The 26,192-nt window shown below is 34.4% G+C and overlaps 2 protein-coding genes across 4 annotated transcripts; one reads left to right on the forward strand and one right to left on the reverse strand.

The window, feature by feature from the left end:
- Positions 1-893: 893 nt before the first annotated feature.
- On the reverse strand, positions 894-7,718 carry LOC129806089 (thioredoxin reductase 1, mitochondrial). 3 transcript variants are annotated; one of them, XM_055854422.1, is made up of 5 exons: positions 7,348-7,718; positions 6,054-6,402; positions 2,303-2,532; positions 1,304-2,063; positions 894-1,204 (listed from the first exon to the last, which is right to left on the reverse strand). In XM_055854422.1, the coding sequence occupies exons 1-5, from the start codon at positions 7,361-7,363 to the stop codon at positions 1,075-1,077; spliced, it is 1,485 nt and encodes a 494-aa protein (XP_055710397.1). In that variant the 5' UTR covers positions 7,364-7,718; the 3' UTR covers positions 894-1,074. The 3 variants fall into 3 exon arrangements, with proteins under 3 accessions (XP_055710397.1, XP_055710395.1, XP_055710396.1); XM_055854420.1 differs by lacking the exon at positions 7,348-7,718 and adding an exon at positions 6,795-6,966; XM_055854421.1 differs by lacking the exon at positions 7,348-7,718 and adding an exon at positions 6,505-6,800.
- LOC129806090 (C-factor) lies at positions 7,037-24,714 on the forward strand. Its single transcript, XM_055854423.1, has 2 exons — positions 7,037-7,318; positions 18,662-24,714. The coding sequence occupies exons 1-2, from the start codon at positions 7,190-7,192 to the stop codon at positions 19,277-19,279; spliced, it is 747 nt and encodes a 248-aa protein (XP_055710398.1). The 5' UTR covers positions 7,037-7,189; the 3' UTR covers positions 19,280-24,714.
- Positions 24,715-26,192: the final 1,478 nt, after the last annotated feature.

Consider the following 26,192-nt stretch of genomic DNA (forward strand, 5'->3'; position numbering starts at 1 on the left):
AGTAGAATTTTTTTAAAAAATGCCTTTTTAAAGAAAATTTCCCCTATCCTTGTAGGCAGAAACTTCAGAATTAAAAAAAGACATTTTTAAAAAAAATTACTAGTGTGTAGACGCCATAAAGGAAGAACCCGAAGTTGCTGTTGAACTCGAGGAGGGACTCAACAATAACCAAAATTCTATAGTCGTCGTCGGTCACGCGTGTCTCGCCATTAAAGCCACAAAACGATAAGACAAAATGTCGGAAGGGCCTAAATTACAATGCCAGAAAATATTATTTCATCAAATTTCCGTCAGATGGCGTTCTGTCTACAACACCATATATCTCCCTATCCTTCTCTATCCTTTCTGTATCGAATGGCTGTGCTACTGTGGAAACTGGTTCTTACAGGTGGGTTGCCTCTGTGAGACCAATCAGTCTGCCATCGATCGTAGCGGAGATCGGTAATGTTCCACAGAAAAAAAATACTTACCAAATTCTCATCAGTCAGAAGGGTGTTTTGGAAAGATCAAACTTAATCAATGGGAATGAATTTTCCTCGTTTCTCAGTTCCCTCAGAAAGAGTCTGGCAATGAAAATTCTTTTCATTTTTTCACTATTTGAATGCATTATTTACAATTGAATGTAATTTTTTTATTGATACATTTTAAAAGCAAAAGGGTTTGATGCCTTTATCTGTCATCACTCTATTTTATTGAATAATTCCATTGAATTATTTGTCGTCGTAAAATGCCTCAAGAAATTGAGCACTTTTTGTGGACACTTCTGCCGCGTCCCTGTAAAATTTGTCTGACAAGAAAAATCAATTGGTAAATCCATCAATGAAATTGAAAGTGGCTCAATAAAGAGAACGGCAAATCGAGTGTGCATTTTTCCCAAAATAAAAACAATTTCATTGATGTGAGTTCCTCCTGTGAAAATGTGTATTTTTCTCTACAAAAAATAATTCTTTTTTACTAACAATACAATAAATTTCCAATTGGTGTGACACTGAGAATCGGTTGAAGGTGTTTTGTGTTCTTCGTGAGTACAATTCTTTTAAGATTACTTCAACGCGAGATGAAAACAAAAATGATTTAACTGCAGCAGGAAGCTGGAGTTGGATCAACTCCTGAGCGTTTCGTGATGTTGAGCCTAGTAAATTCCTCTGCAGTTGTCGGATGAATGCCCACCGTATTCATTAAAATATTCATCGTTAGGCCGGATCTTGAGGGAAAAACAGCAGGAAATAAAAAATAAATTACAGGATTTTCGGAGAGAGTTCCTGAAATTTTTAATGGAAAGGACAAAAAGCCTGAAACCTACTTGACTGCAGCTGCGAATCCCTGAATAACTTCTCCTGCAACTGGCCCAACGTAGTGCAGTCCGAGGACTTTCTGGTCTCCTTCTCTCTTCGCCACGGCCTTCAGATAGCAATACCGGACACTTTTCTGCGGAACGAAGAATTCCGTTGGCTTGTAGTAGGCATGAAATACTTCAACGTTGTCCTCGCCGAATTCCTTCACAGCCGCCTCCTCGCTCATCCCCACGCAACCGTATTCGAGCGGCGTGAAGACCGTCGTGGCCACATCCCTGTAATCCATCAAATCCTTCCCATCCCCAAAGATTCTTCTGGCCAACAAACGACCCGCAAGGATAGCCACTGGAGTCAGTTCTGGCCGTCCATTGATCACATCCCCAACCGCATAGATCCCCGGAACATTTGTCTCTTCAGACTCATTCACCGGGATCTTGCTGTTATCCTCATTCACCTTCACTCCCGCATTCTCCAGCTTCAGATCATCCGTCAGAGCCGTCCGACCAATTGCAAACAGAACAGTGTCAAAGACATCGCTGCCTTCGACCCCTTCACTGTTGCGATACTTCACCAGAAGTCGCCCCTCGGGCGTCTTCTCAACCGAAGTCGGAATTGTTTTGAACAGGAAATTGATTCCCTTCTCAATCATCGAACTGGCCACAATGTCCGCCATTTGCTGATCAAAGCCCCGAAGGACAATCGAACGCACCATCACTGTGGCATCGTATCCAAAACCCTTCAGAAATCCAGCGCATTCCAGGCCAATGTCTATGCCGCAAAACCAGATTAAACATTGCAAAATATCAGTCTTGATCCACATCAATCAAGAAGATATCTCATAAATTTCAATTTGGAAGCAAATATTATCCATAAATTGATAATTACCCTTATCACACTTTTAATGTTCATTGAATTATCAATAAATTGTTACTATCTGAAAGTAGCTGAAGTAGCCTTGATAACGGAAAGCACGCGAGAGAGAACTTTATCATTTTTTCTGTACTTACATCCCGCTCCGACGACGAGCGTCTTTCCAGGAGGCGTTGGCCAGCTGAAGATGTCATCGCTGGTGATTCCGTACTCAAGAGCACCTGGAATGTCTGGATAGCGTGGACGACCACCAACCGCAATCACGATATGTTTAGCATTGAGCACTTTCTCCGTTCCGTTCTTCATCACCGCAACAACATTGTGAGGATCCTTAAAGTACCCTTGTCCGTTCACATATTCCACCTTCCTGCAAACCAATTCCCCATTAATCCTCAACTGCACATTGGAATTCTTATAAGTGTTGATGATATTGGGTTAGCCGGGTGTTTCTATGTTTTGACATTTCAACGGAGACGCACTGCAGAAATCATCGAAAAAAAGTCATCTCGATTTCCGCCAGAGAAAGACTATAAAAAACGCTGTCACAAGAATCCGTTCTCTTTTTTTTCTACAAATCCGCTAGTGATCAAATCAGTTCAGTGAAAATTCCAAATTAGTAAAAAATTATCAAGTAATTAAACAAGTTCAAAGAAATCATTGAAAGTATTTTTTATCAAAGATCAGTAGTAAATCTTAGACGAAGGGAGCTTCCCTAATCGCGATCACTTCAAGTCAGATAGAATAAGGCTTATCAAATCCCTTTCTCATCCCCTCTATCTTTCCCAGGTACAGGAATCTCACAGGAGGCCATTCAGTGCTTCTTTATCACTTATTAGGACAACGGGCTTACCCTTTTATCTTCCCCAGGTAATCAAAATGTCAAGTTTGGTGCAATTATCAAATGTCACTAACAAGAAAATTTGCCTGCATTAACTCTTTCGTCTCCTTTGGGACTCTGGGCGTACCCATGGAAAAAGAAATTTTTTTGGACTATTTAAAATTGAAAAAATCCAATTCAATAAGGATGTCCAAATCTAGGATATTTTTTGCAGGACCCCAATTAACTCCTGAGCTAAGATGTACTTTAGGGCGTTTCAACTAGGAAAAAAATTTTTTGGCACTATTCTCACGGTGCTGTATTTGATGAGACAAGAAAGTTTTTCTTCTACGACCATATGATCAGACGCTGTTTAGAGGTGGCTGAACGACCCTCTCTGTAGTGTAAAATCAGAAATTTGTTCTACAGAGAGGGTCGTTCAGCCACCTCTAAAGAGCGTCGTCTGATCATATGGTCGTCGAAGAAAAACTTTCTTGTCTCATCAAATACACCACCGTGAGAATAGTGCCAAAAAAAATTTTTCCTAGTTGAAACGCCCTAATGTACTTGGCCAAAAATCGAGAATTCTCGATTTTCTGCTTCCTTGCAGATATTCTGACTTTTTTGATATTTCTAGACCAGAATAAGGAAAAACTTCTCGGGGCCAATAAGTATGATAACTAACAATTATAGATTGCATAAATTCAAAAAATAATTTTTTATTAAATTTTCAAAAAAACTTGTTCAAACTTTTTGGGTACGCTCGTCCCCAAAAATCTAGACGTCAAATGTAACGGTTCCCGCCAATTTCCGGCATTTGCTTTTTGACACCCAACCTTGTAACCCCGTCAAATAATTTCGTCAGATATCTTTAAGATTTCTGCAGAAAATATCTACACTTCTGCCGAAAATCTGCTGATAAATCTGTAGATATTCCTACGAATTTTATTTGGGCTTGGGAAAAAATTCATCAGAAAGTTTTTGCAGATTTTCTGACGAATCCTGGACCATACTCTGACGAAATTCTGTGGATATTTTGTAGATTTTTTTTGCAGATTTTTTCTAGGCTAAATGTCCTAATTCAAAACCATTTCCAGACGCTTTGACTTTGACAGAAGGTTCAACACATTAAGTTGATTTTTTTTCTGAAGAGAATTACATAAATTTGCTCCTTGACTCTTCTATAGAATGTTACTGTTTAGTAAAAATTCTTTAGATATAATTTGAAAACTTCTTAAGTACAGGAAAAATACGCGAGCGTTAAATGCTTCTATTGGAAACAAATTAATCCAAATGGAGACAAGGGAAAGTTTCTAATTGGTTGTTTTTGGCTAATTGGCTAGTTTTTGTTCACGAAATAGGTTATTATTTCATTTGAAAACTTTACGTACCGTTAACAATTAACTAAAATTAGCCAGAAATATGACATTAAATGTTAAATAAAACGAATAAACAACAGTTTCATTTTGTTTTTCATTGGAAAACATGGTCGATCGATGAAAAATTCGATAGTGAAAAGGTACACTTTTAATTTTTCTGAGAAATTAACAAATTAAAATTAGTGAATATAAATGCATTTTCACTTAATTTGGAGCAAAATTACCCAAATAATGAAACTGTTGTATAGAAAATTATATAAATATAATAATTTAGTACTGTAATTATCGTGAAACAATGAAGTTTCCATTTGTAGTAGCCGTAGCAAAAAATTTCCATTTGCAGCAGATTTTGAATTAACTTAATTTACCCCACGCTATCGCCAGTCTAAATGTCTAATAAAATTATTTTAGACATAGATAAATAATTCTACATAAAAAGCATGCCAGATTGAGCTAACATAACACCTGATGCGACACAAATTCCACAATGTTCATATGTTTAGTCGGGCACTTTTCTGCATTGGGAAGAAAAATTCCGATAAAACTATTCAAATTTGAAAGAAAATTACGGATTTAAATGTCTTGATAAAAATTTGGATAGAAACAAAGTAGAAACAAGGAAATATGCATGGAAACGCAGAAACACAACTAGAAACGCAAGAAACACAACTGGAAACGAGGAAACACAACTAGAAACAAGAAAACACAACTAGAAACAAGAAAACACAACTAGAAACAAGGAAACCTGGTTAGAAACGCAAGAAACACAACTGGAAACGAGGAAACACAACTAGAAACAAGGAAACCTGGTTAGAAACGAAGAAACATAACTGGAAACGAGGAAACACACCAAGAAACGAGAGAAACACATTTTTTTTTAGCGATAGAAACAGAAACGGAAACGGAGAAACATTTCTCGTGTTTCTGGAAACGGGAAACGCAAGCCAATTTCTTTTCTTATGAGTAACCCCTCGGTTGAATCACTCCTAAAAACGGTTTTTCAAGGTCAAAAGTTAAAAAGGCTCTACAGACCGATTTTCATTCGATTTGTGTCATATTTTGGGCTTGTTGGAAAGGTCTTGGAATTTCCAATAAAATTGGACATCGTTCCAATCGGTTCCAATCAGTTCCAAGCGGTTCTGAAGCAGTTTATGACCAATAACAATTTTTTTTTATTTAAAATTCAATTATATTCCTCTTGAGGTGTACTTTAGGCAATGTTTTGACTGATTTATAAATCGGTTCAAATCGGTTGTGAACCGGTAATTAACCGGTTATGAATAGAAAAGTGTTTTTTGTCCGAAAATCAATTGTATTACTTTTAAAACTATTTTGGGGGGATTTTTGAGTGATTTATGAATCGGTTTGAATTGGTTGCGAACCGGTAAACGGTAAATTATTGCAAAAGTACTTTTGAGGCATTTAACTCACGATTCATTAATTTTAGGCTTACCCTGTTCTTTCAAACGATATGAATATTTATTTTTTTAATTTTTGAGATAAATCCCCCTTCAAATTTCCACTAATCGCGTGAATTGCTCAATGAAATATCAATATTCTGAACCTTCTGAGTATTTCTGAAAGCATTAGCAGATGGAATGTTGCTGATATCGCGTCATAAACTTGCAAATCATGCTTTTTGAATGACGACATCGAGAGCAATCGCCTCAAAATGAAAGATTGTTCACTTACTTGTCCCTCAGATCCACTCTAGTGACCCAATTCACTGACTTGATGTGATTCTGCACGGCTTCTGTGAGGGCTGGCCAGTTGATGGTGCTTCCTGCATTGCTGACATCTGTCCATCCGTAGGCCTGAGCCTCATAAACTCCCTCTCCCAGGAGAGAGGCCTGATGCATGAGCTTCTTGGGAATGCAGCCCACATTGACACATGTACCCCCCAGACCCCACTTTGTGCCCTGCGGAGAGGGTTTCACAAAGTCCAGGACAGCCACTTTAGCCCCATGCCCCACGGCTTCCTTGGCACATGCCAAACCTCCGGATCCTCCTCCAATCACAACAAGATCGTAATCGAATGTTCCTGCAAGGGAAGCATAATTTATCCTCTCAGCTTTTGCAATTGACTCTTTTGGAGGATAAGCAATCTTCCCGGAAATCTCAAGGAATCACTTCCGGAACTTACTGTCATTGACATGGCACTGATTCATTGGCAGGAAATATTGCGAAATTGCACGGTTTGGGAGGGACAGAAGGACAAAAAGCAGACGGAAGGAGATTCCCAGATGGATTTGCCATCTCATCTTTAGGGAATCCTTCAGCCAGGGGCTTAGAACCCGGGGAAAATTGAGGCTTTCCGGACACCTTGCAAATTGCGCAGATTGTTTTTGCGATTTCTCATGCGAAATTTTGAATTAATGGCCAGGAATTTGGACGACACTGATAGCTAATCCCACAGGGAAGGGGTCTACTTACGACTGGAGAGATGTCGGATTAGCGTACATTGGCTACAGGAGGAGATATTTTGGAAAACCGGTCGAAGGAGTTTTGTGGAAAAATTTCTCAAAATCGCCATCTTAGACACACGACTGCAGCGCCCCAAGTGGCTGACAGCTGCAAATTCACCCGGCATTCGTTTTTCTCATTCATCCTCAACAAAAAAATATCTGATTTTCTTGCCAATTTTCCCCGTGATTGGCCATAAATCGCGCATTTTCCGCGAGTGTCCTTTGTGCCCCATTGACCGTGGTGATTGTTCAGGTGCGATAAGAACGCAAAAGAGCCAGCTGAAGCGTGAGAAAGTTCTCTATTTGCTGCCCATCAAGGCCACAAGATATCTCAATTAATTGCGCCACAAAGCCCTCGAAACAATGAATTCCATCCTCATTACCGGGTGCAACAGGGGCCTAGGCCTGGGATTGGTGAAGTGTCTTGTGCGGAATGGTCGGGAAATGCCCAAACACCTCCTGGCCACCGTGAGAAATGCAGAAAAAGCCCAAGTAAGTACATTTCCAGGCATAAAACTTACCATTAATTGGTGCCATTTTACTCCTGTTACACTTATCTTGGTCACTCAGCACTCACTGAACACTTTAACTGAGAAAAATCGAGGAAAATCTGCGAAAAACTGTGCAGAGGAACAAATTAGTTTGATTGATTGCCACCTTTTGTCACTGTGTCGCTATGTTTGATGCTTTTAAACAGTGCTTGCCCCTCCAAACTTGACGAAATTCAGCGTAGTTGAGTGTGTCTTGGCTGAATGACGTCATTGGGAAGAATGCTCCAGAAACGTGACGTAATATTGCTCCAAATTCCTCTGAATTCACAAATTGAAACTCTTTAAGATGATAAAAACACTAAAAACACTTTACCACTTCAGATATTTCTCCTAATCTCGACATGATAAGCAATATAGCAGATAAATTTGATCATCAGAGCTTCAGGTAGATTATCATTCAAATTCCTCAAGAATCTTGCATAACTTCCGGGGATTTCTTCGACAAAAAGTTTAAGCATTTTGGAAAATTAATTTGACGTCATGTACCGCATGGAAATTTCTTGAGGCTCTGAAAAGCAATTCAAGCGACTGGTGATGTAGCTGGAAGGCAGGGTTCTCAAGAAAACAATTGATAAGATAATAATTTTGCAAATCATCAGAAAATTCTGGGCTGAAATCGCTGAAATGTGTGTGGGCTGTTTTTTGCATACATTTAGGGGTTTTAAGGGTATTTTAAGAAAAGGATGTCGAATATTTAAATTTATATTCCGTTTTCGTGAGTGGGATGAATCCAATTTAAATAAGGAAATTTGGTAAAAAAAAACCTTACCAGAAAAAATGGATATATTTCGCGAACTTTGAAAATTTACTATTCAACATAATTAAATAAAAAAAATACAGAAAGAGCAGACTGGACACGGGATATCTCGAGTAATGTTTGATAAAAATTCTAAAGAGATTACATCAATTGCATTGATTACTTTTTGGGGGATCCAAATAATTCTAAAGCACCCACTTAATTTAAAATGAAGCTCTATTTTTTTTTTTAATTTTATCACATTCTTCACTCGAATTCCTTAAAACTTCGGACGTGTAGGAAGGTTCATAAAGGTTATCTACGGTAAAAAAAAAAATTCACAGTCCGCTTCATGGACGATATCTTATCTTGAAGATATTGAATAATGGAATTTTTAACTTGTCACATTTTGCCCCTTTTGCCCCATGTTCCATAACCGATTATACTCTGTCCCGGCATTATGCACTTCGGGATTATGGACCAGACGGAATTATGCACATAAAATGATGCAAGTTTGACTACCATTGGGAGTCAATTTATGAAATCATTTTTGAAATTCGCCTGAATGTATACTAAGGAGCGACGCGGGAAATTTGAAAACAGTAGTGCTTATTTTTCAGAATAAAACTTTAATTTCTATTATTGAGGTAATTTTTTTTTAAAATATTCTAACCATTTATTGAAGAATTCTGGCCAAAAAGTACTGTTTGTTATTGCATTTCTATTAAACAGTTGAATCTTTTTTTTGACTACTTTTAATCCGCGCGAAATTCGTTCTACGGTCGATTTATTCAAAAGAAAGCCCCTACGGGTATGCAAATTTTCTCGATGCGTAATACCATTTCGAGCGTGTTTTTCGGTCCCGAAAATGTGCATAATCGCGGGACTGAGTGTAACTCTTTAAGTGCTTAATAGGTTCTTAACTCAATGACTTAATTAGAATATTTTACCACGAGTAATAAGCTCTCGAAAAAAGTGAATCCGAGAAAGATAGATCATTTCCGTGTACTATATTCATTCATGACCGATTGTGACCGATGCAGTTAGGTTAGAAATTTCAAGCTTTCAAAAAAAAATTAAATTTAAGCAAATCGGTTGAAAAATAGGCTATCCAAAGTGCGGTTAAATCTCGGGTTAAACTTTGATTTTCGAAAATCCGTTATCGAAATGGGTTTGTAACATAGGTGTCCAAGGACGAAATATGTGCCTTGTCTACTTCCAAAACAAATTCGAAAATGAAAGAAATTGTAGGTGTAGTTTTCGAAATAAAACAAAAACCATGGTTTTGGAGTTGAAGGTCGGGGATGGGGGGAAGAGAAAAAAAATAACTGTTGACTTATGGAGGGGTCTTCGGAAAGCGAAAGTCGATATGTTTTACCGTTTGGTCTCTAGTCGTATCACAAGCTTTCGAACAAATAAAAAACATTTGTGTGAAAAAATTCTGAGAAAGTTAATTACGGTTAGTGTGCCGACTCATGGTCATGAACAATAAAGTCCGATGCAGTTGGATCAGAAATTTCAAGATCTTTAACACTTAAAACCCAAAGTGGCATTTTACTCCACTTTTAAGTTTGCAACTTCAGTAGGAATTCTATTAAATATTATGCTAAAGTGATAATACGAATGTATAGAGAATTTAATTAGCTTTCGTTTAGTGAAAAAAAAGTTATTAACTTTTCTATTATTTTAAAAATAGGGAAAAAACAAAAAACGGGCGTAAAATGCGCTACCTTTTTTTATACAGAGATGGCATCCGAAATGGACATTTGAATGGCTCATAACCTAAAAAAGTTAACATTTTTTGAGGTTTGTCACGATTCGAAAAAATCGTAAAAAATACGTGAAAATGAAAAAATAATTATTATAAATTAAGTAATATAAGACCTAGAATTGTTGTAAAGTGGTACTGTGGAGAAAAATTAGGTGAAAATTCAATTATGCCTTGTTTTTCTTTTTCGTATTCCTGTTGGAAGGAATTTCATATATAATTTTCTTAAAAAAAGCGCAAACTATATGAGAATTTGAAACTTTTACAGGAAAATATATTTATATGAGTCCTAAAATCCTTACCAAAATTCTAGGAAAAAGGAAAAGCAATAGAAATTGGCTTTTTGCTACAAAAATCTGTAAAAATTCTAGTTGGCATTTTTTGTAAATTTTCAGAAAATTTGTATAAAAATGACAAGAAAATGAGAAAATATTTAATGGAAAATTAATTTATGAGTCCTCGAACTGCTGTAGAATTCTTAAGGAATGAAAAACTATTGAAAAAATGCTTTTTTATTGATAATATCAGCGCTGGCATTTTATGCCAGTTTGGTATTTTACGTGATTTTTTGGTTCGGGTTTTTAAGTGTTAAAAAAATTAAATTTTAAGCAAATCGGCTGAAAAATAGGTCCTTCTAAGTGGGTTATCTTTGATCTTTAAAAATTCGATATTGGAATGGTTTTCGATATCGATATCGATTTCTTGTTTTCGAACAAGAAAAAGCTTAATTTGTTGACTATACATATGTACCCCGTTCTCCCCTATATCATATTCGTGATCTATTAGTGTCTCGTTCTACGCTTCTTTTCTAACTGGCAACCTCTAACCATAAAAGCAACTCTAATATTGGACAACAAAGAGCCGAGATACAGGGAGTTCCGGCTTAAGTGAAAATGGATTGAAAGAATTTACTACAAATTGACTATTAAGAGCTCTTTTATAAAATAATTTTTAAAATTCTCCTAAATCTATGTAAATTTTTCACTAGGTATATTTGAAATATATTTCTTATGAACTGTTGATGCTGAAAATATGCTGAATCACCCCCCTGGAATGTTCGTTATTTTGGCCAAATTTCTATAGAGAATTCAAATTTGCACCATGAAGGCATGACGCGAGCGACACGCCGCGGTCAAGTCCATAACCGCTTGACAATCGCCGCATTGTTGTGTTTTTATTTTATTGGGAAGGTCCAGAGTTTTGTGAATAAAACAAGTGAAAAAATCAGCAAGTGGTAGAAAAATATAATTTCCAGTGATTACTGAGTGTGTATGAAAATATTCGTGCAGTGAAACGTGTGTAAAATGAAGTGCGCCGTCTCAAATTGCTTCAACTCTAAGCACCGAAATCCCAATGGGGTGACCTTCCACAGGTAAGTTACAATTTTCTTCTTTCTTTTGACGCAGCAATTTTAGTGAAAAATAGTGAGTGAAAGCTTATTTAATTGTGAATGCGTGGGGGTGTAATTTGTTCTAAGCGGCGATTAAGATGAATGGAAAAAAAATCTGAAAAATGTGCATACGGTGAAAATCTTCCCAACCAGCATATTCGACAGGATAGTATTTAGGGGTAATTTTGTCTTGCGAAAAACATCTTCTATTGCTTTTTTTAAATCAGTGAAAAAATTCTTTGAGCTTATAGAAAATGAGTTTTCGAATAAAAACCAACTCAATATTCGTGTATTTAGGTTTGGTGAATTGACGAAGAGGCTATATTGCACATTTCTTCATTTTTTTTTAAATAAAGAAATTAATTTAAACAAAAGATTAGAAACAAGTGGAAAGTGTGTTAAAAGAAAATATGCTAAAGAATATCTCTGACTTGTATTTTTGCAATTTTGTTTTGGAATTATTATTTTTTTTTTAGATTTCCAAGTAACTCGCAGGTTCGGGAAATTTGGGCTACACGTCTAGAGCTCTCTATGTCCCTTGTAGGGAAGGATAAGTACGTTTGCAGCATGCACTTCAGGCAAGAAGATATCAAACAGAAAAATGCTTCTAAAACGCAGCGCTTCAAATATGTGCATTTTTTGGATCCAACTGCTCTTCCGATTGTAAGTAACATTTTTTCCTTATTGCACAAAATTAGCAGAAATTTTATTGAATAAGATAAATGTAAAGATATATAAAGATTTATAACTAATTTTATATGTGGATCTCAGAGGCAAAATGACACATATCCTATGGCTAAAGCATAGGATATGTGTCATTTTGCCTCTGAGCTCCACATATAGTAGTTTATATAATATTTGTTGCTGATTTTTTTGTTGAAAAACATGTCATTAAGAAAAACATAAATCTTACTAATTACCACGTACCTATCAAATTTTGAGAATTTTCTCAGTAATTTTATACTATGGTTAAATTTATGCATATTTCTCTTCATGACGGAAGAAAGTGGTATCTTAGACCTGGACGTAGAACAGTATTGCAAATGTCCTATAGGGTTGTTCTGATTAGAAATCTCTTAGTTCTTTTAGAAGATCATGGACAAAATAAATAAACATTTATTTCTCCTATATTAAATAAATATCATTTTATATTCAAAATAATAAGAAAATGTAGAGTAAATTGCTACTTTTCTTGAATTTCCTTGAAATCGAAGTGAAAAATTACTAGTATAATATCGCATGGTTTTGATTTTTTTGCTTTTTTTTCTAATAAGAGATGATTGCAAAGATTACACTAATATGAATGTTCATCCATAATTCTAACTTATTTATACGATATTTTGTTGTGTTTGAGAGCTACGAGCGTACTTATATACATTCCATTCTTTTCTAAATTGACAGCACTGTAGTTTTTAAACAGCAAGAGATATCAAATTCATGTTATCGATGACCCCCCAGAAATCAATGTATTCTAGAAAATTCAATTTACCAAATTCACACCCCCCATCCCCTCCATCCCTTTCAAAAAATTACGTTTTTACTTTATATTTTGCCCTACGGATTCGGATCATTTTCGGTATATTTCAGAGCTAGTCCGGGCGAATATTTCGACCATAGACACCCAAGTCAGAAAAAATCGCAATCTTGAATTTATTAAGGTCAATGATTTTGGGGGTTTATTTCTCAAACAAATTGGTCGAATTTTGATTTAATTGAAAGGTCTCGAAATCCTAAACCCGGCTACATCGGTCTCAACCGCTAATGAATTGGTAATGTACCGGTTTTTAAAATATTTCAAAAATATATATTATCGCAAATTTTTGTTTATTTTTTAAATTTCAAATTAAACTTATGTTTATTTTTCTATAGACTAGAATAAGTCTAGAAAAGTAAAAGTTGCAATTAACAAACTTGTCTTACCAGTAAATTATTTAATTAAAAGATTAAACATAGGAAAATCAAAATATACTGCACTTTGGTTTGAAAACATTTTGTTGTTCGTCGTAATATCCTATAGAGTCTTAAAGGTTTATATTTATATGAGCAATTTTATCGCAAAATTTTCATTCTGTTACCTAAAAAACATCTTATTTATTTTTAATCTGAATTTTTCTCAATAACTTTACATTGTTTTGTTTTTGCTTTAAAATGTTACCGAGCTCGAAGTACAAAGATTAGAGATATCAATAGAATGACTAGAATGTAGTGAAATTGCATCATAAAATGAGAAATATATCATTTCACTCATTGCGTACCAATTACACAAGATATTCTCCTGAGAAATTCCTGAAATAAATTTCCTGATCATAGGACTTAAGGCAGACACAATCAGATTCTGGTACTCTACTTGATGACAATACACAGCTTGGGATTGGGAGTCATAGTTCGAAAGTCTGTGCTACAATGGTGGAACTCCAAAAATCATCCGTCAGCGACTGCAGTGCCATGGACGATGATTGCGACGAAGTCGAGTTGCTTGAATTCGAAGATGACATGTCGGAGCCATGCAACACGGCCAGTGATTCGATAATGGACTCCATGGACATTGAATCTCATTCAGTTAATGAAAGTGAAGCTGTCAAGATTGCAAAATTAAACGCAAAAATTCTGAAGTTGGAAAGACGGGTAGAGTTTTGGAAGAAAAAATACCATGCAGCAGATATGCGTCTGAGGCGTCGAGATGCAAGGATTGCAAAACTGGAATACCTTTCTTCCTCCAGCGACAAATCCCTTCCTGAATCTTGCGGAAATTGTAAAAATTCTTTTTCACTTGAATCCCTAACTGGAGTGATTCGCTCCATTGTAGAACGCATTCTGGAGAGGGACCAGAAAGAGTTCTTCAATGAAAAATTTGAAGAAGAATTGAAGCATTTTGCCGTGCAACTTCATTTTATATCCCCCAAAGCATATCGATTCCTGAGGAAGGAGTTGGAGAATGTACTCCCCTGCGAAGAGAGCATCCTGAGATGGCTGAGAGTACTAGACTTGGAGCCCGGTTTTTCAGACGAAGCCCTTAAGTCAGTTCAGAGTTATGTGGAGAGCGAAAATCGTCTAATCTGGTGTCAACTTTTGTTTGACGAGATGTATCTTCATCGCCACATCGATATAGTCGGTAATAAAGTCTACGGATTTTCCTTCCTGGGAGATACCTGCACAGACAATGATGCTGTCGTCGGAGATGATGGTGATGATGAGGAGGCAACACAAGCTCTAGTCTTCATGTTAGTCTCTGTAGACATGCAGTGGAAAACTCCCATCGGATATTTTCCCATGAAGAAACTGGCAGCACCGGAGAAGTCGAAGCTCATATCTGAGGCGATATCACTTGCCGAGAAATCCGGAGTTAAAGTTTTGGGGCTCACGTTTGATGGTGCCCCAGTGAACTTTAGTGCAGTGAAAAAACTTGGTTGCGATCTCTCGATGGATGATGAAAGCAACTACACCATTACACATGAAGTGGATTCCAGCACGAGAGAAATTTATATCCACCCCGACCCCTGCCATATGCTAAAGTTGGTTCGCAACAAATTTGCCACTTATACGTTTGTGGACAGGGATGGTAACGAGATAAACTTCAGATTCGTGCGACTCCTTCACGAGTATCAACAAAGTAGTGGTGCCGGAGTCCGGATTAAAGGCAATAAAATTACCAGTGCCCACATCGAGTATGCCCAAAACGCTATGAACGTTGAACTCGCTGTTCAGGTGCTGAGTAATTCAGTGGCTGATGCCATTGATTATTGCAGATATGAGCTTCAACTGCCACAGTTTGTAGGAAGCGAGTCCACCGCAAATTTTTTGCGGATTTGCAATGGTGCATTTGATGTTCTCAACACGCAGAACTGCTCTCACAAAGGGTAAGATCTAATTTCGATTAACTCAGATTTCCGGTTACAATTTATTAGTCTACCTATTATTTGTTTGGGATTGCGCAGGGGTTAGCCCCCAAATGGGTTACTAGAAGTCGTTGGCTCTTCGCGATAATATTTATTTAATTATCTTATTAAACCGATATTCTTTATTATTTGTAATCTGCTATATATAACATCTGTCTAAAACTCATTTACAGGTACAAGGCACCAATTCTGGATGACAACAGGGAAGAAATCATGAATTTCTGTGAAGAGGCATCCGCTTATTTCACAGATCTGCAAGTGTGGCATCATGAAAAGCTGCAGCCAGTCTCCCAATCCCAAATCAAAACCGGGTTTATTGGGTTAAGGGCATGTTTGAGGAATCTTCCTGCCATGAGTCTAAAAATGAAAGAATTTTCCCCTGCAGGATTCCTCACATACCCTTTACTTCAAGATCACCTCGAGTTTTTTTTTGGTGAGATTAGGACGAAACTTGGCTGCAACTCGAATCCCACCGTTTATCAATTTCGTGCCATCTTGAAGAGGCTCCTAATGTGTGTACAGATGGGAAATCTCCTCGAAAACACCAACTGTAAGCCACATATAGGAGTTATCCCAACTCTGAAGATTAAGTCTGGGATGAAGGTATATAATTATTTATATGTTACAAGTTTTTGTAAAATACTGGTTTTCCGCCTCTTCAAGCATATCGTATTAGTCCCATTTTTATATATTTCTAATTAAGTCATTTTATTTACAAATTAGAAGCTTTTGATACATATTGTTTATTTTTTTATTTCTCTAAGAAGCTATAATAAAGGATATACTTTGAGTGCCAAAAAAATGTAATAATAATAATGAGAAAAGTAAAAGTTTTGGCTTATTCATTATGCATAATTATTAAAATGTTCTATGCTGCAAAGAAGTTATATCCATTAATTTTATCACTCATGCCACTTCCTGTTCATTTTTTGGAAAATATGCTTCATTTCCTCGCTGACTTCATACTACTGATTATGCCAGTATATCAACAATGAATGCAGATATTTGGTCCTGTAGCCCGTTTCGTATATACAGTAGAGTCTTTCAAATGTGAACCTCTTAAATTCGAACTCCCGTTGAATTCAAATTGCAAAATTTAAAATTCTGTGATTCATGTCTTATGTGGGAACATTTGTGTGTTGCTTCCTAAGTTTTTTGTATAAAATTGAAAGGAAATTCATCACCACAAATATTTGAGAGAAAGTTGGCTGGTTATAGTTCGTAATTCGTAGGTGACAAATGTCATTTATAACCTCTAATACCTCGGATTTGGAAGACTCTATTGTATTCATTCGTAATTTAATCACTGCAAAAGCTTTTGTTTTTCAATATGAAACAGGTTGAGCAAAGTGGTAATTCAGATCAGGATGATGTCATCATAGAACCAATTTCTGAATCTTCTAATGAAGACGTTTTTGAGGAAGAGATGTCGACAGTCCATATTGACGCAGGCACATTGGTGTCGCGAATGAAGATGGATTGTGAAGTTTGCGTCGCTTTCCATGAAGCAAACCCTTCATTTATTAGAAACCTTGTCGAGGACGTGAGTGTTTTTGGAAACCATTTCTTTTGCCAAAGAATGAAGCAAATTGGCAGGGCTCAGTTTCTCAAAACATACAAGGAAGCCACCTGTGTCACCAACATTATGAACTGCTTCAAAAATTATTCCAGTAAGAAAAATCTGAGTCACTTCATCGAAGAGAAGACCCACTTCAACAATTTCCTTGAGCCGGCTGCAAAATTGTATACAGAAAAGAGAATGCGCGAAGAGCTGAAATTCTTTAACTCTAGGATATCAGAGCGCTCAAAACTTCATCGTCTAACTCACTTTAAGGGTTTTTAAGTTTAACATCGTGATCGCCTTGATGTACAACTAGAGGATTACAATTGAAGACAACCGTCACGATAAAGAACCTGTTTTGGATAGATTAGTAACAAGCGGTAAAAAATGGATTTTGGGAATGATAGAAAGCTTTTTTTGTTGCAAATGATGCAGATGGCTTATACAACCTGAGAAGGAGCATTTCCACCGTTTAGCTCTGGAGGTTGGTCAGCAACGCTAAGACGGCGGTGGCCGCAAATATTGCTTTCTGAATAACTTTTCTATATGTCTCCTTTCAAGAGCACTTGCTCAAAACATGTATTAATATTCAAAATTAAAAAAAAAACTTAAATCATACAACAAAATTCAGCAAGATTTTGGTAAAAAGGAATTGAATATGCCAGTCTTATTAAAATATCTAATCTGTGTTACAAATGAACATGAAAAAGTCATAAATATAATCTTAGTTTAAAAAAAGCTATATATTTTTGTTTTCTTTCTCATCCTAAACGAACTTAATTCATTCAGCCAATGTACCAGAAATACTTGAGATAGAATGTTCATATTTTGGGATTAGTTTCCTACAGGCTAATAAATGATTTTTTTTTGAAAAGAAATAATTTTTATCCATTATAGGGGCGCGGGGAGCCGCTCTCAAACACACGTCTTAACGGTCACTGAATTTAAATTCTGTTCATTAATTCATTACAAACTCTATTGATTTAGATAGAGTATCTATCCAAGAAAACACATTGGCAACCAGAATTCAAATCAGGAAAGAGGAAAGAGGCCAATTTTAACAAATTCGACGGGATGTCGAATTTTCCGTCCGCCATTTTGAGCAAAATTTTTGCATGACTTCACGTGTAGCGAGAAAAGAGCGACAAAACGTATTCCCATCTCTGTCGGGCTATTTTTTCCCAGTAATTGAAGGACTAAAGTAACCAAAAATCCATTCCCGACAGAAACTCGAATATCAATTGCCCCGGAATAAATCATCTAAAATCACTCAATTTGCGTCTGATGTATAATACCATGGTAAGGAATGGGTTAAGATAAAAAAATGTGAAATATTTTAAAATATCTTTCTAAAGCCTGTGTTACAAATAGGCCGAACAAAGCTTTGAAGCATTAAAATTATTTATTTTTAACTAAATTGGAAAAAGTAAGACGGTGGCAAAACGAGTTGACTCTTTTATATATTTTATAACTATTATAATGTAAAAGAGAAATAAACAAGAGAAAAAATATATTTATAATAAAATTAAATTTGCAAAAATGTGTTACCCCTAATTACAACCCTGAAAAGTGACATCTCTTATTGAGAACAGGCACTTTATTGGTATTTGAAAACTAACGGAAATTTTTAAATAGCGAGTAAAAAATCTTTCATGGTGTAACTGTGAAATCCGAGGGGGGTGTGCTGAATAATTGACGCTGAAAGTGTTTTGCATACATCACGGCGTTTCTGTAACTTTTTCCAAAGACCTCTCCTGTGGGTATGCATTTTTTCTGTGGCACTGGAGTGTATTCGCGGGCTTTTCTTCGATCCTGAGAATTTCATTGAAAGCGGAACTTCTTGTATCCTTCCGAACGGAACTTCCCCCTACCTTTTTTACTAATTGATGATTTTAGTTACCTACAGAAATGTTCTTTTCAAAAAATATTTCAGGAACTTCAGCAACTGGCTAAAGAACACTCAAACATCCATATTCTCGAGATTGATCTCACCAATTTCGACGAATACGAAGCCTTTGCGAAGAAAGTGGACAATATTGTGAAGGAAGATGGCTTAAATGTCCTCTTCAACAGCGCTGGATTGGCTCCAAAGTCAACTAGACTACCCCACGCTCAACTGAAAGACTTGAGGGAGTGCTTTGAGGTCAATTCACTGGCTCCGGTGATGATGACCAAGGCAATGCTGCCATTGCTTCAGAGAGCCTCTGCTCTGCATGCAGATCGTCCTATTGGGCCACAGAGAGCGTGTGTGGTCAATATGACGTCAGTGCTGGGATCGATCGGGGCTAATGACAGTGGCGGCCTCTATGCCTATCGCATGTCCAAGGCCGCCCTGAATGCTGCAACCAAGTCCATGAGCTTGGATCTCCGAGGAGATAGCATCATGGCGATTTGCCTTCATCCCGGCTGGGTTAGAACGGACATGGGCGGCCAGAAGGCGCCGTTAGATGTCGAAACGAGTGTTTCAGGGATGGTGAAAGTGATCGACAGCCTACAACCTCAGCACAATGGGAAGTTCTTGCAATTCGATGGGAAGGAAATTGAATGGTGAAGTGATCAAAAGTGTAATGGTTAGTTTTGCATAAATAAAGGCAATTTTACAGGGAAAATGAGAGTTTGATCTTTTTGCCTGCTTTTGGGAGATTGTTAATTTTTCGAGGAAGTTTCTTGAAATTAAAAACCATGAATTTTTTTATAAGGTGATATATTTATAGTCATTTAAAATTTAATTTACAATGTACTTATTATCATTCAATTTTTTTTTATAATTAGGACTTACAATTTAATGTTCTTTTCATTTCTCTTTTTTTTTAATAATCTTAAATACACTTCTTTTTTTTATTCTTTAATAATATTTTCCTCTCACACTTATTTCTCATTTTGACTTACGACAAAGACAAAAATAATAAAATGTAAAATAGTTTCATCAGGAAATAAAATGATAATAAAATTAAATAAATATAAATGACGAATAACATGGCATTATAACAAAATAAAAAGTTAGCTATTTTCTTAATTTCTCATTTTTTTATTTTATTTTTTTTTTGTTTTTTGTTTCTTTTACTTAATAAAATCTTTGTGGAATTAATTTTTCTTCATTCTTTTGTGTGACAAAGTCGTGTTATTTTTCTATTTAGTCAATCTTGTTTTTTTCATTTTTTGTTCTCGATTCTTCCTCAAGGGCAGAAGAGGAAGAATCGATGAAGGAAAATAGAGGAAGTTCTCATGAGGAATCGATGAAATAAATACAACAATTGAACGTCATAATGATTATTTTTTTTAAATTTTTTCTTCAGATGAAAAGAAATTAATCCCTTTTTTGAAATATTTTGTTTTTCTTGCAAAAACAAAAATTATTTTGAGGGATTTCTTGCTTTTCATGCTTTTCCCGGCATTTCTGTACCAAATTTTTCATCTTTATCAATTTTATTTCTTTGTTTTTACATCTAAAAGTAATAATTTATGGATTTATCATAAATACAGTTAATTATAAGATTAGTTTATCAACTAATGTTCATCATGTATAATTGGCTATCTAAATAGAAATCTATTCTTTTTTTTTTTATTTAAACTATCAATTCTTTTTTTAAAGTTTTTTTTAGGAGTTTTTAAAACTTTTTTTTCTCTTTTCTACATGATTTCTATTTTAGTTGTAAAAAAAATCTGCCATTTTTTTGACGAACTTTGAAAAATTTCTCATTTTTTCGAAAAAGGATTTAATAAAACAAAAAATAAACGGAAAAAACAAAAGAAAAACAATTTCACAAAATCATTTTTTTCTTCTCACTACACTTAAGAGTATCTTAGTTTTTTTTTTAAATTTTTCTCTTAATAAAATATTGTTTTTTTTTATTAAAAAATGTTTTTCATTTTATGTATACTTTTTCCTTTTTTTTTTAAATTTATCGCTACTTTCTAAATGATTTTCTTTTCCTTTTTAAAATATTCTTTATCGTTTATAGTTTTTTCTTCACTATTTTTTAGTTATATTTTATTTTTATTTTTTTAGGTAAATCCTTAAATGTTTTTTTTAGTGTATAATGATTTCTTTTCTCTCTTTTTTTCTTTTAAATTATCTTCTTATTTTAATTCCTTATAAAATATAAAGAACACATAATTTCCACATATTTTATCTCTTGTTTTTTCTTTTTTTTTTAAATTTACTTTCTTAATCAATTCATCTCTTTTTTTTTGCTATTTGGTTTTTAATGTTTTCCCGTCTTCTTTAGTGGCTATAATATATTTTTTCCATTTGAAATGTATAATAAAATTGATGGATTATTTACAAATATTCTTTTCAATCGTTTTTTTTTTCTTCTCATTTAACAATCAACTATTTTTTTTTTAAATTTTCGTCTTATTCGCAATAGTGAGTGTAATATGCATTTTTTTTAAATTACAAGGAGGAAATATCTCAACTGTTTTGCATTTTCTTTTTTAAATATGTTCATAGCTGACCAAAAAATATATTTTTTTTACTATTATTTTCCAATATAGAAATTTCTGTTTTATATTTTTTGTCTCTTTTTAAAAAATACACGTTTTCTCCTATTTTTTTCACATTAGGTAAGTTTTTATTTCTGTCTCAGTGTCTTTTACTTTAAATGTTGCATTATTTTTAAAAAACTTTTCACTATTTTAGTAACTAAATTCCATCAATTCCATTATTTTCTTTAGTGTTATTTTCATTTACGATCTATTAGGTTATTTTGACGTTTTAAGTGACAGAACAGTTGATGGCAAAATTTGACGGGTAAATGTTTGACAAGGTGACAGCAATAGTGTCAAAAACTGACAGCTATGTAGAGACGCGTGGAGGAGGCAGTCGGAGAGTACAGAAAAGTCAGTAAGGAAACGCAGAAGTTAAAGAAATAGTCTCTAACACATTTGAGGACATAGAGACGTCAAAGTACGAACAAGCTGAAAGGTCCTTTACTAGGAGCCGGATATTATTGCCACCATTAGAGTACGGTGGCGGCATTACTTTTGGCCTTTGTCTCTACTTATGGTATCTTTGCAAAAAAACACTACAATGTCACAAAATGATTTCGAAAACCCTAAAATTAAAAATATTTGATGTCTTATAATAACACATCGCATATTTTTTGGTTTTTGGAATCATTTTCTAAAAAAAAATGCGATAAGGTCATAAGCAAAAACAGACCACAAGTAATGCCACCACGCTATACGAAATCAGCTAGATTCTACGGGATCAAACACTTAAGCGACGAGGTATGGAACATTTTTGTGAAAAAATGATGGAAGAAAGTAATGAATAGTGTCCTTAAATAGCTGGGGATCCTGTAGTGCTAGAGAGAGTTGGCAACGTTACGACCACTTAAGTTTGACATTTAAAAATGACAGAAACATTGATCAGAAACAATAAAAACGTGGAGGATATGGAGCCGTCAAGATACAGCCCAGAAAATGTACTAAGGAGATGGGAATATGACCTGGAGGGGAATTCAGTAACGCTCTGGCAATGCCATATGACAAATTGGGATCGAATCTTAGGAGAGCTTTTTCGAAAATGCGATTCTGTAGCCGTGACATTGCCATTTCAGGTCACATGGCATTGTCAGAAGTCACATATTTGAGATTTCTGGCAATTCAAATGACAATAAATTTTGTTAAACAAATCAACCAAGACGTACTGTATTTTCATAAAATATCAAGTAAAGGGATTTCATTAAAAACTCAATAAATTGCATTTTCGAACTCATATGATTTTACAAAAAAAGCCTGAATAGCATTGTCAGGTTTCCAACTCACGCATGACAATGCCACGAAAATTATAAAATTTCTCTACTGGAAAGCCCTTTACCAAGAGCCAGACATTAAAGCTACCATTAGAATATACCAGGTCATTTGTTGGTTCCTTCAGGCCATTTGAGACTCGATTCTGTAGGGACGAGAGCGAGAGAACGCTCGAGAAAACGATTAAAAAGACTAAAAACATGGTCTTAAACAGCTGAAAATGCTGATGTGTTAGAGGAAGTTAGCGAGAGCGAGAAGTTGCCAAGATTGAGAGAGAGTGGCACGAGAGGCCCAGTTCGTAAAAGGGGCGCTGCAGTCACCTAAGTTTGACATTTGAAAATGACAGAAGTCAAAATTGCAGACACTGGCATTTAAAAACCACAGGAAAAGTCTTCTTTGTCTTCTTCTATCTAAAGTTCTGCAACAAAGGACGAAAGGATGATTGGCTATGCAAGTTTGACATTTAAAAATGACCGCGAAACCGAAAACTGATTGACAAATTGTTTGACAATCGAAAATGACAGCAAAGGTCTTCTTTCGTTTCCTACTTTTTAAAGTCTTTCAGAGGTCAAATGTTCATTGATATTCAAACACAGCACATTAAAGAACGAAGAGGAGGCTGTCTAAGAAATTTTGATATTTAAAAATGACAGAAGTCAAAAATAAAATAGATACTATTTATTAACTGAAAATGACCGAAAAGGTTTTGTTTTGCTTTCTTATCTTTGAGTTTTTGTTTACAGATCAGATGTCCGTTGATATCTGCACAAAACGCATCAAATGACGAACAGCAGGACTGTCTAAGTTAGTTTGACATTTAAAAATTCAAAAAGAGTCAAAAAATGACAGACACCAAAGAGTCTTATTCTCATTTTTTCTGACAAGGGTTTCCGGTTTCTCGAGTTTCTCGATGCAGAAATTGGGTTTCTCGGGTTTTACAATGCAATTTTTGAGTTTCTCGGGTTTCGCGAAGCAAAAAAAGTGGGTTTCGCGCGATGCACAAATTGGGTTTCTCGGGTTTTGCGATGCACAAATTGGGTTTCTCGGATTTTGCGATGCAGAAATTGGATTTCTCGGGTTTCGCGATGCAAATTTTGGATTTCTCGGACAATTAACAAGGGTTTCCCAATATGAGTTGCCCCTTGACAGGCATTGTTTGAAAATTAAAAATGATAAGGAAGGTATTTCGCGGTTTCTTATTTTTAGGATTTTTAGGGGCCAAATGCCTCTTAGTGGCCGAACTGAATACAGTAAAGGGCTCTATACATTAGGAGAAATTTCTTTAAAAAAATGCTTTTTTTTAAAAGAAAATTGCTGTTTTGTCAATTAAAAATGTCAGGGAGAGGTATTTTTCGTTTTCTTCTCTTGAGAGGTTTCGATAGGACCGAAAGGATCGAAATGATCGAAAGGATGGTTATCTAGGTAAGTTTGACATATAAAAATGACAGTGAAGGTTATCTTTCATTTCTTCTCTCTAAACTCAAAAATGCTGAAAATTAATTTACAACATTTGAAATTTAAAATGACAGATAGAGTTAAAAATTGACATCAAACTGTTTGACATTTAAAAATGCCAACATAACCTAATATATCCATAAGATAATATACTAATTTGTTCTGCAAATAAAAAATATTGAGGATCTTTCTTTCGTTTCTCTTTTTTTTGAAACTTTCAGTTTAAATCGCAATTCAAAAGTGTTTTATTTTTTTAATAAACTATTTTTTGCATGGCCAGAAAAGGAGTAGCCAAATTTTTGAATTCCACATTCGAGCTCATTTCCTTAACCTCAAATTTCTAACCATGCAATTTTACTTTAATTAAACTTTTCTCTGTTTTATCTCTTTTATATTTCCTTCTTTTTTTTTAAATATATAAAATTGGCAGTTTATATGTTAAAATATTTCGATTTCTGTAGCACCATGCAGCGAAAATATACTTTTCTACTTTTTTCTTTTTATTTAAATCGATTTTTTTATCAGTTTAAAAAAAAACAAGAGGTGTCTATAAGTGTTTAATAAAAAAAAAACTTGAGAAAAAATTGCAGGTAAATTGTAAATGTGAATAAATAACGTTCTTTGGGAGGAAAGAGAATGAAGACAAAAATGGTGATTTTTTTTGCATTTGAGAAAGGAATTCAAGAAATATTTTGAGAATGTTGGCTATTTAAATTAAATTAAAACAAAAGAACAATTTATACAAATACATTTGGATTGAGATAAATAAGTTTTTTTAAAAAAAAAGTCTAAAAACTAAAAGAACAATATTATAGAAAATAAATCGCACACGATTTGTTGTGGGAATATTAAAGAAAAATTGAAGAAGAAATCTTTTATTTATTTCTTTTATCCCTTTTTTGTTTTCTTTCTTTTTTTTTTAAAGTTTTCCATTAAGAAATATTACAAAAAAGTTAGTGAATTATTTTGAACACATTTTATGTTTCATTTTCTGCTCTTGTTTCTTTGAAAATTGTTTTTTTTTCTTTAAATTTACCTTTTATCTCCCGCTATATTTTTTTTTTACATATTACACTTCTATATAGTGAAAATTCTTATGACTTTTTTTACACTGAATTATTTTTCTATATTTTCAAAAAAAAAAAGAAAAAAAGTTCTCTTGACTACAAAATCTTCGTGAATGTGAATGAAAGATTCTATTTTTTAAATAGAAAATCTTCTTTTTTTAAATATAAGATTATTGTGTGTATTGAATACACCTGTATTATTTTTATTTATTTTCACTATTTTTACACTTTATCCCTCACTACTTTATATTTCTTTTTCTCAATAAACTAAGTTTCTATTTTCTCAAATATTTTTCTAAATATTTCATTTAATAGTAACGTGATTTTTTTTATTTTTCTTCACTTTCACTTTCTATTTATTTTTCAAAAAAAAACCAAGTTTTTTAATTTTTTTTTAAAAAATTTTCTTAGAGTTAGAGAATTCTTTTTAAATTTAAATTCTTTGATGAAAAATCTACAGTGAAAAAGGATTTCTAAGAGTTATTTATATTAACTTGAAAATTCCTCAGACATTTTCTAAAACATTCAAAAAACAACCTCAGAGAAAAGCAAAAACGAAAAGTTTTTCTTTTTCGGTTAAATAAATTCGATAGTTGAAGGATTTCTATTCCGTCTCAAAGGGACGGAGGTGAAGACTGAAAGGGCTGAATGTATGTAGCTCTGAGTTTTTTCTATTTAATGGTTTTTCTTGCCTGACAAGATTTTCTAAGTGGATCATCTCAATTTGTCTTAAGATCCTGAAGATATTTAGATCGACTGAAAACTTATAAAGCTTATCTTTAATTCTTTAAAAACGAATGGGAAACCGGTGTTCTAAATACTAAAATATTTCTTTTGACTATTTAGAAGACAAAATAGGCAAATAACTAAGGTTTAAAGTATTGAAGTCTTTAAGTTTGAATTTGAATTCCCAAGATTTAAACTTTCACCTTTAACTTACCTTTATCTTACTTTTAAGTAAGATTCATACGGTTCTACCAATGGTTTTGGATTAAATTCAAGAACTTGGAATTAAAATAATAAGAAAATCTGAATAAAATTATTCAGATTTTCATTTTAAGTTAAAAGACTCAGTATCCTGGATTAGGGCTCTTTCGGTTTTAGATTTAACTCAGGATTCCAGGATAAAATAGGATTTTCAAGTACTTAAAAGAAAAACTTCCCAATCCAACTTAATATTTTGAA

The sequence above is a fragment of the Phlebotomus papatasi genome, chromosome 3 (assembly GCF_024763615.1).
Source record: "Phlebotomus papatasi isolate M1 chromosome 3, Ppap_2.1, whole genome shotgun sequence".
In the NCBI taxonomy this organism is placed as follows: domain Eukaryota; kingdom Metazoa; phylum Arthropoda; class Insecta; order Diptera; family Psychodidae; genus Phlebotomus; species Phlebotomus papatasi.

Bases quoted from the DNA above. Each gene is read 5' to 3' on its own strand.
- LOC129806089 (XM_055854420.1), bottom strand. From the start codon at position 6,951: ATGCCGGGTGAATTTGCAGCTGTCAGCCACTTGGGGCGCTGCAGTCGT. The intron at 2,533-6,053 runs GTAAGTGAACAA...ATTGGTTTGCAG, and splicing joins AGAGTGGATCTGAGGGACAA to GAAGGTGGAATATGTGAACG. The intron at 1,205-1,303 runs GTAGGTTTCAGG...TTTTCCCTCAAG, and splicing joins GGATTCGCAGCTGCAGTCAA to ATCCGGCCTAACGATGAATA.
- LOC129806090 (XM_055854423.1), top strand. From the start codon at position 7,190: ATGAATTCCATCCTCATTACCGGGTGCAACAGGGGCCTAGGCCTGGGA. The intron at 7,319-18,661 runs GTAAGTACATTT...AAAATATTTCAG, and splicing joins GAAATGCAGAAAAAGCCCAA to GAACTTCAGCAACTGGCTAA.